The sequence below is a fragment of the Xenopus laevis genome, chromosome 7L (assembly GCF_017654675.1).
Source record: "Xenopus laevis strain J_2021 chromosome 7L, Xenopus_laevis_v10.1, whole genome shotgun sequence".
Taxonomy (NCBI): Eukaryota; Metazoa; Chordata; class Amphibia; order Anura; family Pipidae; genus Xenopus; species Xenopus laevis.
In genome coordinates, this window is record NC_054383.1 from 64,066,157 (window position 1) to 64,080,303 (window position 14,147).

General features: G+C 39.3%; 1 protein-coding gene across 1 annotated transcript in view; it reads left to right on the forward strand.

Moving 5' to 3' along the window:
* The window catches only part of osbp.L (oxysterol binding protein L homeolog), a 38,849-nt gene extending 32,388 nt beyond the window's left edge, over nt 1-6,461 (forward strand). The window contains exons 6-14 of the mRNA XM_018225592.2: nt 389-440; nt 2,234-2,365; nt 3,145-3,390; nt 3,557-3,677; nt 3,801-3,904; nt 3,987-4,082; nt 4,160-4,329; nt 4,423-4,643; nt 4,732-6,461. Coding sequence (XP_018081081.1) covers nt 389-440; nt 2,234-2,365; nt 3,145-3,390; nt 3,557-3,677; nt 3,801-3,904; nt 3,987-4,082; nt 4,160-4,329; nt 4,423-4,643; nt 4,732-4,874 — 1,285 coding nt within the window. The 3' untranslated portion in view covers nt 4,875-6,461. The remainder of the gene's footprint in view (nt 1-388; nt 441-2,233; nt 2,366-3,144; nt 3,391-3,556; nt 3,678-3,800; nt 3,905-3,986; nt 4,083-4,159; nt 4,330-4,422; nt 4,644-4,731) is intronic.
* The last annotated feature ends 7,686 nt before the right edge of the window (nt 6,462-14,147 follow it).

Genomic DNA, 14,147 nt, shown 5'->3' on the forward strand with positions numbered 1-14,147 from the left:
CAGACTATTGTGCTAAAAGAGACTACTGAGTGGGACTAAGTGGTACCCAGTCAAGCTATGCAACACTTTTCTCTATTCTGTACAATTATCTGAGAGAGAAAACGAAACCCAGAATGTGCAGAGCATTCCCAGAGGACTGTCTTAGTAAGTTTATAGTAGCACTTTTCATGGTGTGTGGTGTATAAATCCTCATGGATAGACAAGAACAGAATTCCACATTTAAGTTATTTTGAATACTCTATCCAAGGACAAGTTTTGACTTTTAGGTTGACACCCCCTTTAATGTTAAATTGTATGCAACAGAACACAAGCTGATTTTAAGTAGGAACATTATAGAAGCATGGTAAATATAGGCTGAACATACTTAATCTAGATTGTTTCATTACAGGCGTTCTGGCAGCAACATTAGTGCAGCAAGTTGTGACACCGTGGAAGAACATGTGAGTTGTCAAATACATGCATACAGTCATATGAAAAAGTTTGGGAACCCCCCCTCAGCCTGCATAATAATTTACTCCACTTACGATAACCGTGGTAGGTCTTTCATTTCCCAGGAACATCTGAGTACTGGGGGGTTTTCTGAATAAAGATTTTTAGTGAAACAGTATTCAATCAATCATGAGAAAAGGTATTTAAGGTGGCCAATTGCAAGCTGTGCTTCTATTTGACTCTCCTCTGAAGCGTGACAGCATTGGATCTTCAATGCAATTCTCAAAAGATCTAAAAACAAAGATTGTTCACTATCATAGTTTAGGGGAAGGCTACAAAAAGCTATCTCAGAGATTTAACTGTCCGTTCAACTGTAAGGAATGTAATGAGGAAATGGAAGGCCACAGGCACAGTTGCTGTAAATCCCAGGTCTGGCAGGCCAAGAAAAATACAGGAGTGGCATATGCAGAGGATTGTGAAAATGGTTACAGACAACCCAAAGACCTGCAAGAGCATCTTAGTGCAGATGTTGTATCTGTAAATAGTTTTACAATTCAGCGCAATTTGCACAAAGAACATCTGTATGGCAGGGTGATGAGAAAGAAGCCCCTTCTGCACTCACGCAACAAACAGTGGCTTGTTGTATGCAAAAGCTCATTTAGACAAGCCACAGTCATTTTTGAACAAAGTGCTTTGGTCTGATGAGATAAAAATTTAGTTATTTGGTCATAACAAAAAGCATTTGCATAGCAGAAGAAGAACACCTCATTCCAAGAAAAACACCTGCTACTTACTATCAAATTTGGTGGAGGTTCCATCATGCTGTGGGGCTGTGTGGCTAGTTCAGGGACTGGGGCCCTTGTTTAAGTCCAGGGTCAGATGAATTCAACTCAATATCAACAAATTCTTCAGGATAATGTTTAAGCATCAGTCACAAAGTTGAGGTTGCACAGGGGTTGGATATTCCAACAAGACAATGACCCTAAACACACTGCATTTATGCTGAGGGAGAAGTACAATATTCTGGAATGGCCGTCACAGTCCCCCCGACTTTAATCAACAAAAATATATGGGGTGAATTGAAGCAGGCTATCCATGCTCGGCAGCCATCAAATTTAACTGAACTGGAGAAATTTTGTATGGACGAATGGTCAAAAATACCACCATCCAGAATCCAGACACTCAAAATCTATAGGAGGCGTCTAGAGGCTGTTACATTTGCAAAAGGAGGCTCAACTAAGTATTGATGTAATATCGCTGTTGGGGTGCCCAAATGTATGGACCTGTCTAATTTTGTTATGATGCATATTGCATATTTTCTGTTAATCCAGTAAACTTTGTCACTACTGAAATACTAATGTTTCCATAAGGCATGTTATATATTTAAAGGAAGTTGCTACTTTGAAAGCTCAGCCAATGATAAACAAAACTCCAAAGAATTAAGAGGGGTTCCCAAACTTTTACATATGACTGTATAATCCTGCAAACACCCCCTTTAACTGCTATTCTAGATTTCTTTGCTTTTCTGTATTAAAGCTGTTAATCCAGCCTTCTGGTGCATGCCCACTGTGCCAAGAAATATCACCAACTATTTAACTGTAACTATATCAATATGACTATCTATATATAGAGTGCCGCTGTAACTGAAAACCCTGGAAGGGTGGATTTTATAATCTAGAATGCTCAGAGACTGAGAAGATGTGGAAAATGGGGCTTATCACATTCAACCTATCATCTAGGATAGATTTTCACCAGTTTACTGAAACTTTCATTCATTAAGTCATTATTGTTTTGTGGACCTCAGGTGCGACCATCCTCAGAGGATCTCCGGAAAGAGAGACGAACTAGGATTCCTTACAAACCCAACTACAGCCTTAATTTGTGGAGTGTCATGAAGAATTGTATTGGAAAAGAGCTTAGCAAGATCCCCATGCCAGTGAGTAAGGAACAAGGATAGTTAGAGTTTCTGACACCAGAAATTGAACCTTTTTTTACAGTATATTATAACAGTTTTTGCATTTCTAATTTTGTCATAACTATATTTGCTGGTGCTTCTACATTATCTATCTGATCCCCCCCTTTCCCACGTTCCTCTATGAGGACGCTACCATATTCATGCAGCAATTGTCCGCTAGTGTTAGATACGACTACAGGTTTAGAAACTTCAAGTAACAATTACTTGCAAAAACAGCACTATCAGAGAAAAACGGTCACTATGACCTTTCGATAGCTTTTAATGTACATTCATATTTTGACTAATGTGACATGTCATTTTCTCTGCTTACATAAATACACTGGTGGAGAATATGCCAATGTGCTCTCATCTGCCCGCACTTCCCCAGAATAGTCTTTTAGGGTAAAATTCAGCCCCATGTGTGGAATGACAGGAGGATTAAGTGCCTCTCAGTGTTGCTGAAATAACACAGGGCGGATAGCGGAAGATTCTTCTCCACTCCACTACCTCCACTACTGATTCAGCAGTAGTTGTGTTGTAATTACAATAATCTTGCAGAGGCTGGCCTTAATGAAAAACGGCAATGATGACAGCTAGATTAAATAATAAAAATTGAGTGTTTCAAAATAATTAATTATATATTTTTTATGTTTTTTAGTATATTTTATGTATGGTTGTAAATTATTTTGTTTGCTTTCTTTACAATTCTTTTGAAGTGTTCCTTTCTCTCATACCCCCTTTCCAATCTTTTTCTTAACAAGGTTAATTTTAATGAGCCACTTTCAATGCTTCAGCGACTGACCGAGGACCTTGAATATCACACCCTGCTGGATCGGGGGGCTCAGTGTGAGAGTTCCCTTGAGCAACTTTGTCTTGTGGCTGCATTCACCGTCTCTTCATATTCCACCACTGTCTTCCGCACAAGCAAACCCTTTAATCCTTTGTTGGGAGAGACTTTTGAGTTAGATCGGATGGAAGAGAGTGGTTACCGCTCGCTGTGTGAGCAGGTCTGAAATGGATGCTGCACTGTCTGTATAGGGAAGGGAGAACTGTAGTTTAAATGGCTCATATTATTTAAAATTTATCTTGCTAATGTGACAAAATATAGTTAATGCAACATGTTTTTGCTTTTATTTGTTTCTTCTTCTCAGATTAACAAAGTTTTGCTTCCAGGTCAGTCATCACCCCCCTGCAGCTGCACACTATGCAGAATCTCGCCACGGCTGGACCCTGAGGCAGGAGATAACAGTCACCAGCAAGTTCAGGGGCAAATACCTTTCCATCATGCCACTTGGTAAATTGAAGTGTGTGAGAGAAACAGTAGTGGGGGATAATAGGTTGTTTTGGCAAGAAAAACAGTGTTCAGCCTCATGTAATCTGTACTTATTGTCTCTGACCCTGCATTTTTTCCCTTCAGGAACTATACACTGTGTATTTCATAACTCTGGGAATAATTATACTTGGAAAAAGGTCACCACAACTGTTCACAATATAATTGTGGGAAAACTCTGGATTGATCAGGAAAGTACAAGTCTTACCCCAGCTGCTTAAATTGTCACTACCACCTGATTTCTACTTTAATTCTACTTGTTTCTTTTTGCAGTCAGGAGAGATAGACATTGTAAATCACAAGACAGGGGATAAGTGTAAACTTAAGTTTGCTCCATATAGCTACTTTTCCAGAGATGTGGCTCGGAAGGTAAGTAACATTTGCTTATTTCCATCCTAATAGTTCTGTTTAAACAAACCCTAACAAATTATTTTCATAATACTCAGGTTTCTGGGGAAGTAATGGATGCAACTGGACGGGTGCATTACACTCTGATGGGTACATGGGATGAGCGTATGGAGTGTGTACCTGTGAGTTCTCTTGGTATTGTCTCTGAAAATGGGGGAGACAAGGCTGCAGAGAGCAGAATTCCGCTATGGAAAAGAAACCCCCTTCCGTTAGTATCTATCAGCTATATTGTTTTCAGTATACTTGTCTGTATTGTCTCTTTATTTATTATTTTGTATTCTATTATTTTTTCTACCTACAGTAAGAATGCAGAGTACATGTATTACTTTACTGAGCTTGCTCTTACTTTGAATGCCCCTGAGGAAGGCACTGCTCCAACAGACAGCCGACAGAGGCCAGACCAGCGTCTAATGGAGAATGGAAACTGGGATGAAGCCAATTCTGAAAAACAGAGACTTGAAGAAAAACAGAGAAATACTAGAAAGAGGAGAGAGGCAGAAAGGGAGAAAGCTGGGGAGGATGGTAAGTGGGAGAGAATGACAAGTTTAGCCAAGCAGATGGGCAGGTTACATGTTAGTTGCTATCTTATGTACTTTCTTTCATCCCTTAGGTTCCCCTGTGGATACATACAAACCAATGTGGTTTGAAAGAAAGATGGATCCTGTAAGCAAGGAGATGGTGCACATTTACCAGGGCACCTACTGGGAATGCAAGGAGAGACAAGATTGGGCATCATGCCCAGATATATTTTGAAGATGAAGGAGCAGCTTCTTGTCTTTTTCCCAGATCCCTCCTTTATCTACAGTGATGCCTTACTGACCTTAATCTTCTTTCCCAGATAAGCAGTGCCCTGTAGGTCTCTAGCACAAACATAAGAATGATGAGGCTAATGATGATGTAAAGTTTAGGTTTGCATTGTAAAGAATGGTCATATGGTTTGTTATACCCTATCATTTAGAATATGGGTAAAGAGAGAGAGACACACACACACACACACACACACACACACTAATTAGTGTTTTAATTAGGGATGCACCGAATCCAGGATTTGGTTCGGTATTCAGCCAGGATTCGGCCTTTTTCAGCAGGATTTGGCTGAATCCTTCTGTTCGGCCAAACCGAATCCTAATTTGCATATGCAAATTAGGAGCGGATAGGGAAATCGCGTGACTTTTTATCACAAAACAAGGAAATAAAAAATATTTTCCCCTTCCCACTCCTAAATTGCATATGTAAATTCGGTTCGGTATTCGACCGAATCCTTCGTGAAGGATGGGGTTTGGCCGAATCCAAAATAGTGGATTCAGTGCATCCCTAGTTTTAATGACTGTTTCTTCCACATATTCCTAATTATGAAAGGGTTACTGCATTATATCACTCTATATATATATATATATATATATATATATATATATATATATATATATATATATATATATATATATATATATATATATATATATATATATATATATATATATATATATATATATGTACTCTGCCAAAGTGATTATAAGATACAAATTTTATTTTGCCATGTACATCTTTTTGAAAATCATTAATAATCATAGAATGTGCACACAATGTATCACTTGTACCAGTAGAGGTATTCTGTAATGATTTGTGCTGCCTTGCTATACAATTGTTTGGTTGACCTACAGAGCATTGTTACCTTAAACCTTCATCCCCAGTTCTCATATTAGATCAGAGTATACACTTTGATCATTAGTAGGGGTGAGGGTATATTCTGCCTTATGTTTGCTGGTTTAATTCCCTTTGATTAAGTTTGTTGAGTGAAATAACTTCTGCGGGAGGGTTTTTTTTTTAACTTATAGTTTAAAGGAGTAGTTAGGAAGGCAAATGATCTCAGACTTCTGCTATGATTTTTTTGTGTTTACAATTATTGATTTATTCTGACTTCTGCCCTTACCTGGTATATAAATATATATGTAAATTTTTCACTTCTCTTTCTGTCTCTCTACCTCTTTCTGTGTGTTTCTTGTTGTCTGGTGACTCTCCTTTCTCTCTATAATAAATTAAATAAAGATCAGATGACACTTCCTCAGTTTCCATATAATTGCACAATGTCAATACACTTATATCATGAGCAAGGAAACCTTACATTCTTTGTAGTAGACAAGCTAGGAATACAGAAAAACCAAATGTCAAGGGTTTTCTATGTGTGTTTACTACACAAGATTGCAGCCTTATTGTAAAAAAAGATTTTATCACTATGAGCATTTTGTGCAAATGGTTATTATGTAAAAGGCATATTATCTCTGTACAAACATGGTTTTAAAACCACACTTATCTCTCATTAAAGGGGAATATATCCTGTTACAAGTATGTTTATTTTCTCATATTGCCTGTTGTGCACAAATTTTGCTCTCCAAATTTTTGCTTTTATATTTAAGTGGGAGAATCCATATTGCTTGAATTTTCAGTAGGCTTAAATAAAACTGCACCATCTAGTGATTGTAAATAAATGGTGTATTGCTCTTAAATGGGGCATATTCCTTATGGGTTGAACAGCATGCCAGAGGAGAATTCCAGAGCTCAATTTAGTTCTGTAGTATTGTTACATTTTTACTCAGGAAAACAGTGCTCAGCGTTTGATAAATATTCCTCCCAGCTGTGAAACACTGGTTTGTCTGCCAGAGGTCAGTGCAGCTAAAATGCCTGCTTACCGATGTCACCACTCAATGTGTGCCAGCCATGGCAATTGTCATTAGATAGGTAAGCAGGAGCTTTTTAACCACTGCCGGTTTTCCCTGAAAGAGCTGCTGTCCGCGCTCCCCTCCCCCCATGCCCTTGCCCTTTTTTGGCTAGTGGCACACAGTCCGTGAATAAGCCAAAATAGAAAACACCATCTGCTGCCTTTTCACTGACAGAAACAGCTTTTCCTAGCAGTGCACAGATTTCATCATGGAAACACAAACTGCATTTTCACACTAAATTTCGCCCCATCTGTATGCTGACAGGCAGATCTCAACCATGTTAGTACATTTGCAAACATAGGGCAGGTGGCAGCAGTTCATGTTTTCTCTGCTGACGTATTTATGACAGCTGAGAAAACACCTAATTTACATTATCATGGCAACTTACTTGTGCCATTTAAATCATATAATTGTGTGAAAACCCTGTAGAAGAAATTGTTTGGACAAGGCAATTCAGGTAAGGCACAATGCAATAGTATTTTCTGGCACTATGTTATTCACAGGGCGTGATTTCGGACAGCCAACAAAAACACAAAGCACTGTAGGATGAATTGGCGTTTTATGGGCAGTTATGACCATTTTTCTGTTAAAGGGGGAGTTCGCCTTTAAATTAACTTTACAATGTAGAGTGATATTCTGAGACTATTTGCAATTGGGTTTTCTTTATTATTATTTGTGTTTTTTTGAGTTATTTAATTTTTTTCTTTTATAAAAGAAATATAGAGATATCTAGCTATTCCACTGTTTTTAGACAAATGACCAATACATTTTGTGATATAATTAAGAAATTATTACTCAATTTAGCCACCAATCAACTAATCAAATAAATGACTAATCGATTACATTGACCAAGAAAAATTCCATAATTTTAAAGTACTGTTGCAATTGATTAAGCAATTCAAATTAGTTATATCCAATACTTAGAAAGCCCGGAAAGAGAAATTAATAGGAGGTGGAGTTGTTCCAAAAGGACTATCTGTATTTTGACTACCTCTGGGACACCACAAAGATGGAAAAGCCATAGAGAGTATCACGGACTGTGGTTTCAAAAAAATACCTTTCCTATCTGAATATAGAGTCTGACTTCCCTAAAAAACACATATCTGTGAACTACTAGAAACAAGGCGTTCCCTCTAAGGTGTGCAATTATGCGCATGCACACAAGCTAAAACAGAGTGTGTAAAAAGTGAGAGACATTTACCTAATATTGCTGTTTCAGACTCCAGGGCAACCTGTCTAAAGTAATGTTAGGGTAATGTGGTGGGTGGGGTGACTTTGGGGGGATGGCTCTTGAAGACACAGCACTGGTGAGCCCAGACACCCCAGCCAGATGCCTAAATATTACACAATAGGCTTCTCTTAAAGGGATACTGTCATGGGAAAACATGTTTTTTTCAAAACGCATCAGTTAATAGCGCTACTCAAGCAGACTGCTGCACTGAATTCCATTTTTCAAAAGAGCAAACCGATTTTTTTATATTCAATTTTGAAATCTGACATGGAGCCAGACATTTTGTCAATTTCCCAGCTGTGCCTGGTCATGTCATACACTAGTATTTATCAGATGTTGCTGAGAAATGTATCTTCTAATGTAGCAAATTGTAAAAGTTCCGATTCTGCACCTGGATTACTGAGCTGCCAGACTGAAACACCAGAGGGAAAAACATGAAACTTGGTTTTAAAAAATGGAAAACTATTGAAGCTTTATTTATGCTGCACAATCTGAAAACAACTGAATTGAAAAAAAGTGTCTGGAAGGTGAACAACCCCTTCAATGAAAACTTTAATATGAACAATCAATCTTACTGTAGTTGACTAATCAAAGCAAACTGTAAAATTGCTGCAAGAGCTTATTACTCCGGAGTAAAATTACTCCAGCTATGCGAGATTGAATTCAGCAGGAACAACCCCTTATAGCTTATAGCCTGTTCAGAAAGAGAAATAGCCACACACCTCTGCACTCCGGTTTGGAGTGCAGGGACCTGCAACTCCCTTGGTTAAAACAGCGCTGACTACATTAGTCAGCACTATAGTAGTGAGGAGATGGAGGAGCTTTTACTGTAAGTGTCCTCCCCTCCTGGTGCCTTCCTTGCATTTCATTCTGAGACAGAAGGTATAAGCGACATGACACGCCTAAAGGGTGTGTGGGTTCAGCGATTAGCTGTGCGCCCTGACACACTGCACTCTTTAGGGCAGAGACACGCTGCGATTCAGGGAGATTAGTCCACCGGCGACAAATCTCTTCTTCAGGACTACTAATCTCCCCGAAATGCTTCCCCTGCCTTCCCCCCTGCTAGAATGTAAAACGTTGGCGTGATGGCACTCGGAATGCTTTGATTTCCGAAGTTTCCTCGCGTTCCGAGTGCCATCCTGCCAGCAATTTACATTCTAGTCGGTGGGAAGGCAGGGGAGGCAGTTCGAGGAGATTAGTTGCCCCGAAGAAGAGGAGATTTGCGCTGGATTTTTTAAAATTCAGCACTCAATGCAGATTAGGGGACCAAAGTGCTCCATAAATGAGCACTAAGTAACATGCTCTTCTGCTCTTGTGTCCCTTAGTGCTCCTTCACTTGCGTCCCCCCTCCCCAGGTCAAGAATAACCTCTTAAAGGAGAAGGAAAGGTTAAAACCAAGTAAGCCTTATCAGAAACGTCCATCTAAATATACCAGTAAACCCCCAAAGTAGTGCTGCTCTGAGTCCCCTGTCAAAAGAAACACTGCATTTCTTTCCTTCTATTGTGTACACATGGGCTTCTGTATCAGACTTCCTGCCTTCAGTTTAAACCTCATTGCCCTGGGCAAGAGCATGCTCAGTTTGCTCCTCTCCCCCCACCCCTCCCTTCTCTACTGTAATCTGAGCCCAGAGCAGGGAGAGACTCAGGCAGGAAGTGATGTCACATCATGTTAATACTGCAGCTCCTATCCTAAACAAACAGAGAGTTTCTAGAGCTTTTTACTCAGGTATGGTAAAACATTCTACAGAATAAATATAGCATTCTAGATTGCACTATTGCAGCTAATCTATTGGCAATAAAATGCCTCCGTAGCTTTCCTTCTCCTTTAAAGGGGATTAAAGCTTAACTGTAGACATAGGCTAGAACTGTTGTACGTTATGTTTTGGGCTTCCATATCAGCTCAAGGCAATCCCAGCCCTTTAGTAGTAAAGATATGTGTCTCCAAAGATGCCCCAGTCGCTCCCGGTCTTCTTTTCTTATGATTCACTGCATATGCTTTGTGCTGCTGTCACTTACTGAGCCTAGGTACCAACTCATAATATCAGTGGCGTAACTAGAAGTAACAGGGCCCCCCTGCAAAAGAAAAATTATGGGCCCCCCAACTGTGCAGCTGCTGGGACAGAATGCACTGTTATACAGATAGCTAGAATCTCAGCTGCCATAAAGCAGGGCTGCTGCTTACAATTTGTAGGTAGGGTTGGCATCTGGTTGGTATTTTACTGGCCTGGCCGGTAAAAATGATGGTTGATCTATCATCTAAATGTTATTAAGAGGGAATAAAGATAAATATATATGAAGGCCAGTGATATGATCCCAATTTTATTAATAGGAAACCAGTTATTAATGATAATAATGATTTTCTCTCCCTTTCTACAAAACCCCTTTACCTGTTTAATCTCAGTTCCTTTTCTGTTAAAATATCTCTATAGCACTTTTTATACTGCTCCCCTTTTGTGTTCTATCTGGTCTCTTCTTTTCTTATGATTTATTACTTTTTACAATTTTTTTTTTTTTACAGTTTTCAATTCCCCAATTCTCTCCTCCATCTGTAGTTTGGTTTTCAAACTTTCAAAAAATCCCCTCAAAACTTTGACCCTGCAGCATCGTATTCCCACACATTTTATTAGGTATACAGTACAGACAGACACAGCCAGCACCATCCACAGTCACACACAGGTACAAACACTGGGTCAGGGGGGGAAAGTTGGAAACGTACGGTATGTACTCGTCTCCACTCTCTGTCTCACATGCACAGCAGCAGCAGCACAGGCAGCTCCGAGTTGGACCAGCCCGCCCCGAGTCCAGCAGTCACGCGGTGCCAGTGCAGGCAGGCAGACTCTGCCTAATCTTGCTTCTTCCGCTCTCCCTGCCTCACCTGCACCATCCGTCACGTGACTCACGTCACAATGTGCGACGTCCACACGACGACACAAGAGGAAGAGGGAGGGTGGGCGAGAGGCGAGTACAGACGTCAGACGAGCAGAGAGAGAGAGAGGGCGGAAGTAACAATGAGGCGGACTCGGGAGCAGTGGCGTAACTCGGGAGTATGCCTGGAGAGGAGGTAGGGCCAGTGGCAGTGGGGACGGATGACGGATCAAACACCAGATGCGATGCTGGCTGCATTCATCAGCCAGGAGGACATCAATTTCGGCCGGGCCCCCTCTCCTCCCGGGCCCCCCCGCAGCTGCGGGGTCTGCTTCCTCCCTAGTTACGCCACTGCATAATATACAGTACTCATAGAATAGAAATATCACAATATAATGCTGATTAGCTGATTAGTAATTAATACAGATAATTACTACATGGCAGCACAGAAACCAGTGCAACTAGCATCAGAATTTAATAATCAGCCCTGTAGCATCAGCTTATATTACAGGCAAACCTAAGTTTCTGCTTGATAATTTGCGACAACCCCTCCCTAAGCTTAGCTTCTTTACAACTGCTCAGAGCCCATTGAGCTTGTGAGTGTTGCAGACAATTTCCAAGATGGTGACCCCCTGTGACAGGCTTAAAATCCTGGATCATTGCTGATGTTGAGAAGCTGAAACTTTAGGCTGTTGCAATAAGGTCATTATATAAAAGATGGCATTTTTTGCCATATTAATTGTTATGCTTTATTTCTCCCTTAAGTGTACACACTGCTATATGACTGTGCTGTGTATGCAAAAATAAATAAGATGTATTTATTTTGTCATGCATATGAGTATCTATAATATTTCACATAAATTTGTACATTAGTCCGCAAAAGTTGCACAAAAGAATTTTTTTTGCACACACAGCCTAAAATAAATGAGAGGAAACCTTGCTGACAAGTTGTTCGAAGTTGATTCCATGCCCTGAACATGAAAAAGCACAAAATGTTGAAAAATAGTTTGTTATGTAAAGACTTTAGGGAAATTGTGTGGCAGTCAACTTATTAACATTTATTGTTAATGCTATTGGTACCTATATTATTGATATATGGTCAAAACTGTCTGAACATTCCATTTAGTTATTGGAATAGTCTTTAAGCCACTCCCACTGCTGACAGGTGTATAAGTATGCATACAGCCATGTTATCTCCTTTATACCTGTATTCAAATCCCTGAAGTGTGGCTGCTAAAGGGCCTCTTTGTTTAAGGAAGAGGTACTTCTTTTCCTGGGTCAGCTCAAGACCTTTTGTGTTCCCTAGTTGACAGTGTACTGAAATATATAAAGGAAAGCCATGTGCTTCTAATGGCTTTGCCAGAGACTCCCCTAGGTGGAAGGCAGTCAAGAGTGGAACCAATATTAGTACAGGATTTAGTGTAAAGGCAGCTATCATCTGTCATAGGTCTCTCTAGGAGAGACAGTCAGACTCAAGGCTGAGCAGTTTTGGGCTCCACCAAGGAGTGTTAGAGGGGCTAGGTCCCCAGTGGCATTGTTGCCTAGGGAGGAAACAGTGTGCAGGTTCTAGGGGCTAGATAGTTCTTTATATGCTCTTTACATGCTTTACAGAAGGGAATTCTCTGCTCACAGTGCTGTTTGTATGTACTGATTATTCAATGATTGTGCTCTTTATTATCTCGGTGATCTCCTTTGTAGATTGTCCTCAATAAATAAACTTCTGGCACACATAATTGTGAAATACTAAAGATTACAGTTTCAAACACCCTGCCTCCACACCGTTGCAAGGGCCCACACCTGGGTTCAAAATAGGGTAAAGTTTGGTAAAAGTGCCGCTCCATTTACTATAGCCTTACATACTATTATCCATATCATAGATATTACAATTTAAAGAGAGAAACACAAATACTGTTTGTTGATGAATGATTTCTTACTGTACAAAATATTTTTGCTCATAGATTCACAACAACAAGTAAGTTAATAGGTTTTAGTTAATTTGTTAAAGGAAACAAAATAACCAGATCTGTCTTTTCTAAAGGTTTTATTTGAATTTTTAAACTCAGAAAAACAACAGTGGAGAAGTCTTCGAAATCACAGCAATAGTTTATGTAAGATACCCAAGCGAAAAGGACGGCATTCCGTTAAAAAAGGCAGATTTATTGCAGGATGCCTTAAGCATTTCGGGAACAGATTCCCTTAATCATAGGCTTACATGGTGGATCATGCATGCACAATATATACAAAAGATTGATGGCAACCCCTATTGGCCTTCATCACATATCACAGTTAAAATAATTATTTATGTCTGTCAATAAAAACATGCAGTGACCTGTTAAAATTTCAAAATTAATAAAAAAAAAAAAAAGGGCGGTGCTCAACCTTGGGATCTCTCTGTGCTTATTTTTACTTTGATTGTTCGTCACTGTAATTTGTATATATCTAACTTACATGATCAGTTCCTTGTCTCCTATTGTATTCCTAACTTAGTGTACGATTATTAGTTGTAGGAACTTCTCCCATTATGGCTTCTATAACTGTAATACTAAAAGAGTAATATACTTATTGGAGTGCAAATGTTGCGGAAAACACTATGTGGGACGTACAACTCGATGTCTAAAAAAGGATAAGGAACATATGAGGGCAATCGATAAAAAAGATAAGGGGTCCCCTGTAGGCAAGCACTTTAATTTATGTTCCCCTAACGGTATTCAGGATTTGGCAGTCAAGGTTATTGAACAGGTTAGGACACCTTTAAGAGGGGGGAATCTAATGCACTCTATAAATCTAAGAGAGGCATTTTGAATTTTAAAGTTAGATACGATAATACCGAAGGGCCTAAATACGAGACACGATATTGCATACTTATACTGATAACACTAAATGCAAAAAAAATTTTCAAGATGCATACTGGTTAATATATAACAATTTATAGGAGTGAGTATAAGGTGATTTATATAGATTTTTGTTAAATTTCTAATTTTTAATATATGTGCCCCCACTCCATATCAAATATTTGCTCTTTTTCGTCTGATCAGAATCTGATAAGATGAATACAGACAGATCTGCACCTATAATGGGAGAAGTTCCTACAACTAATAATTGTACACTAAGTTAGAAATACAATAGGAGACAAGGAACTGACCATGTAAGTTAGAGACATACAAATAACAGCAACGAACAATCAAAGTAAAAATAAGCACAGAGAGATCCCAA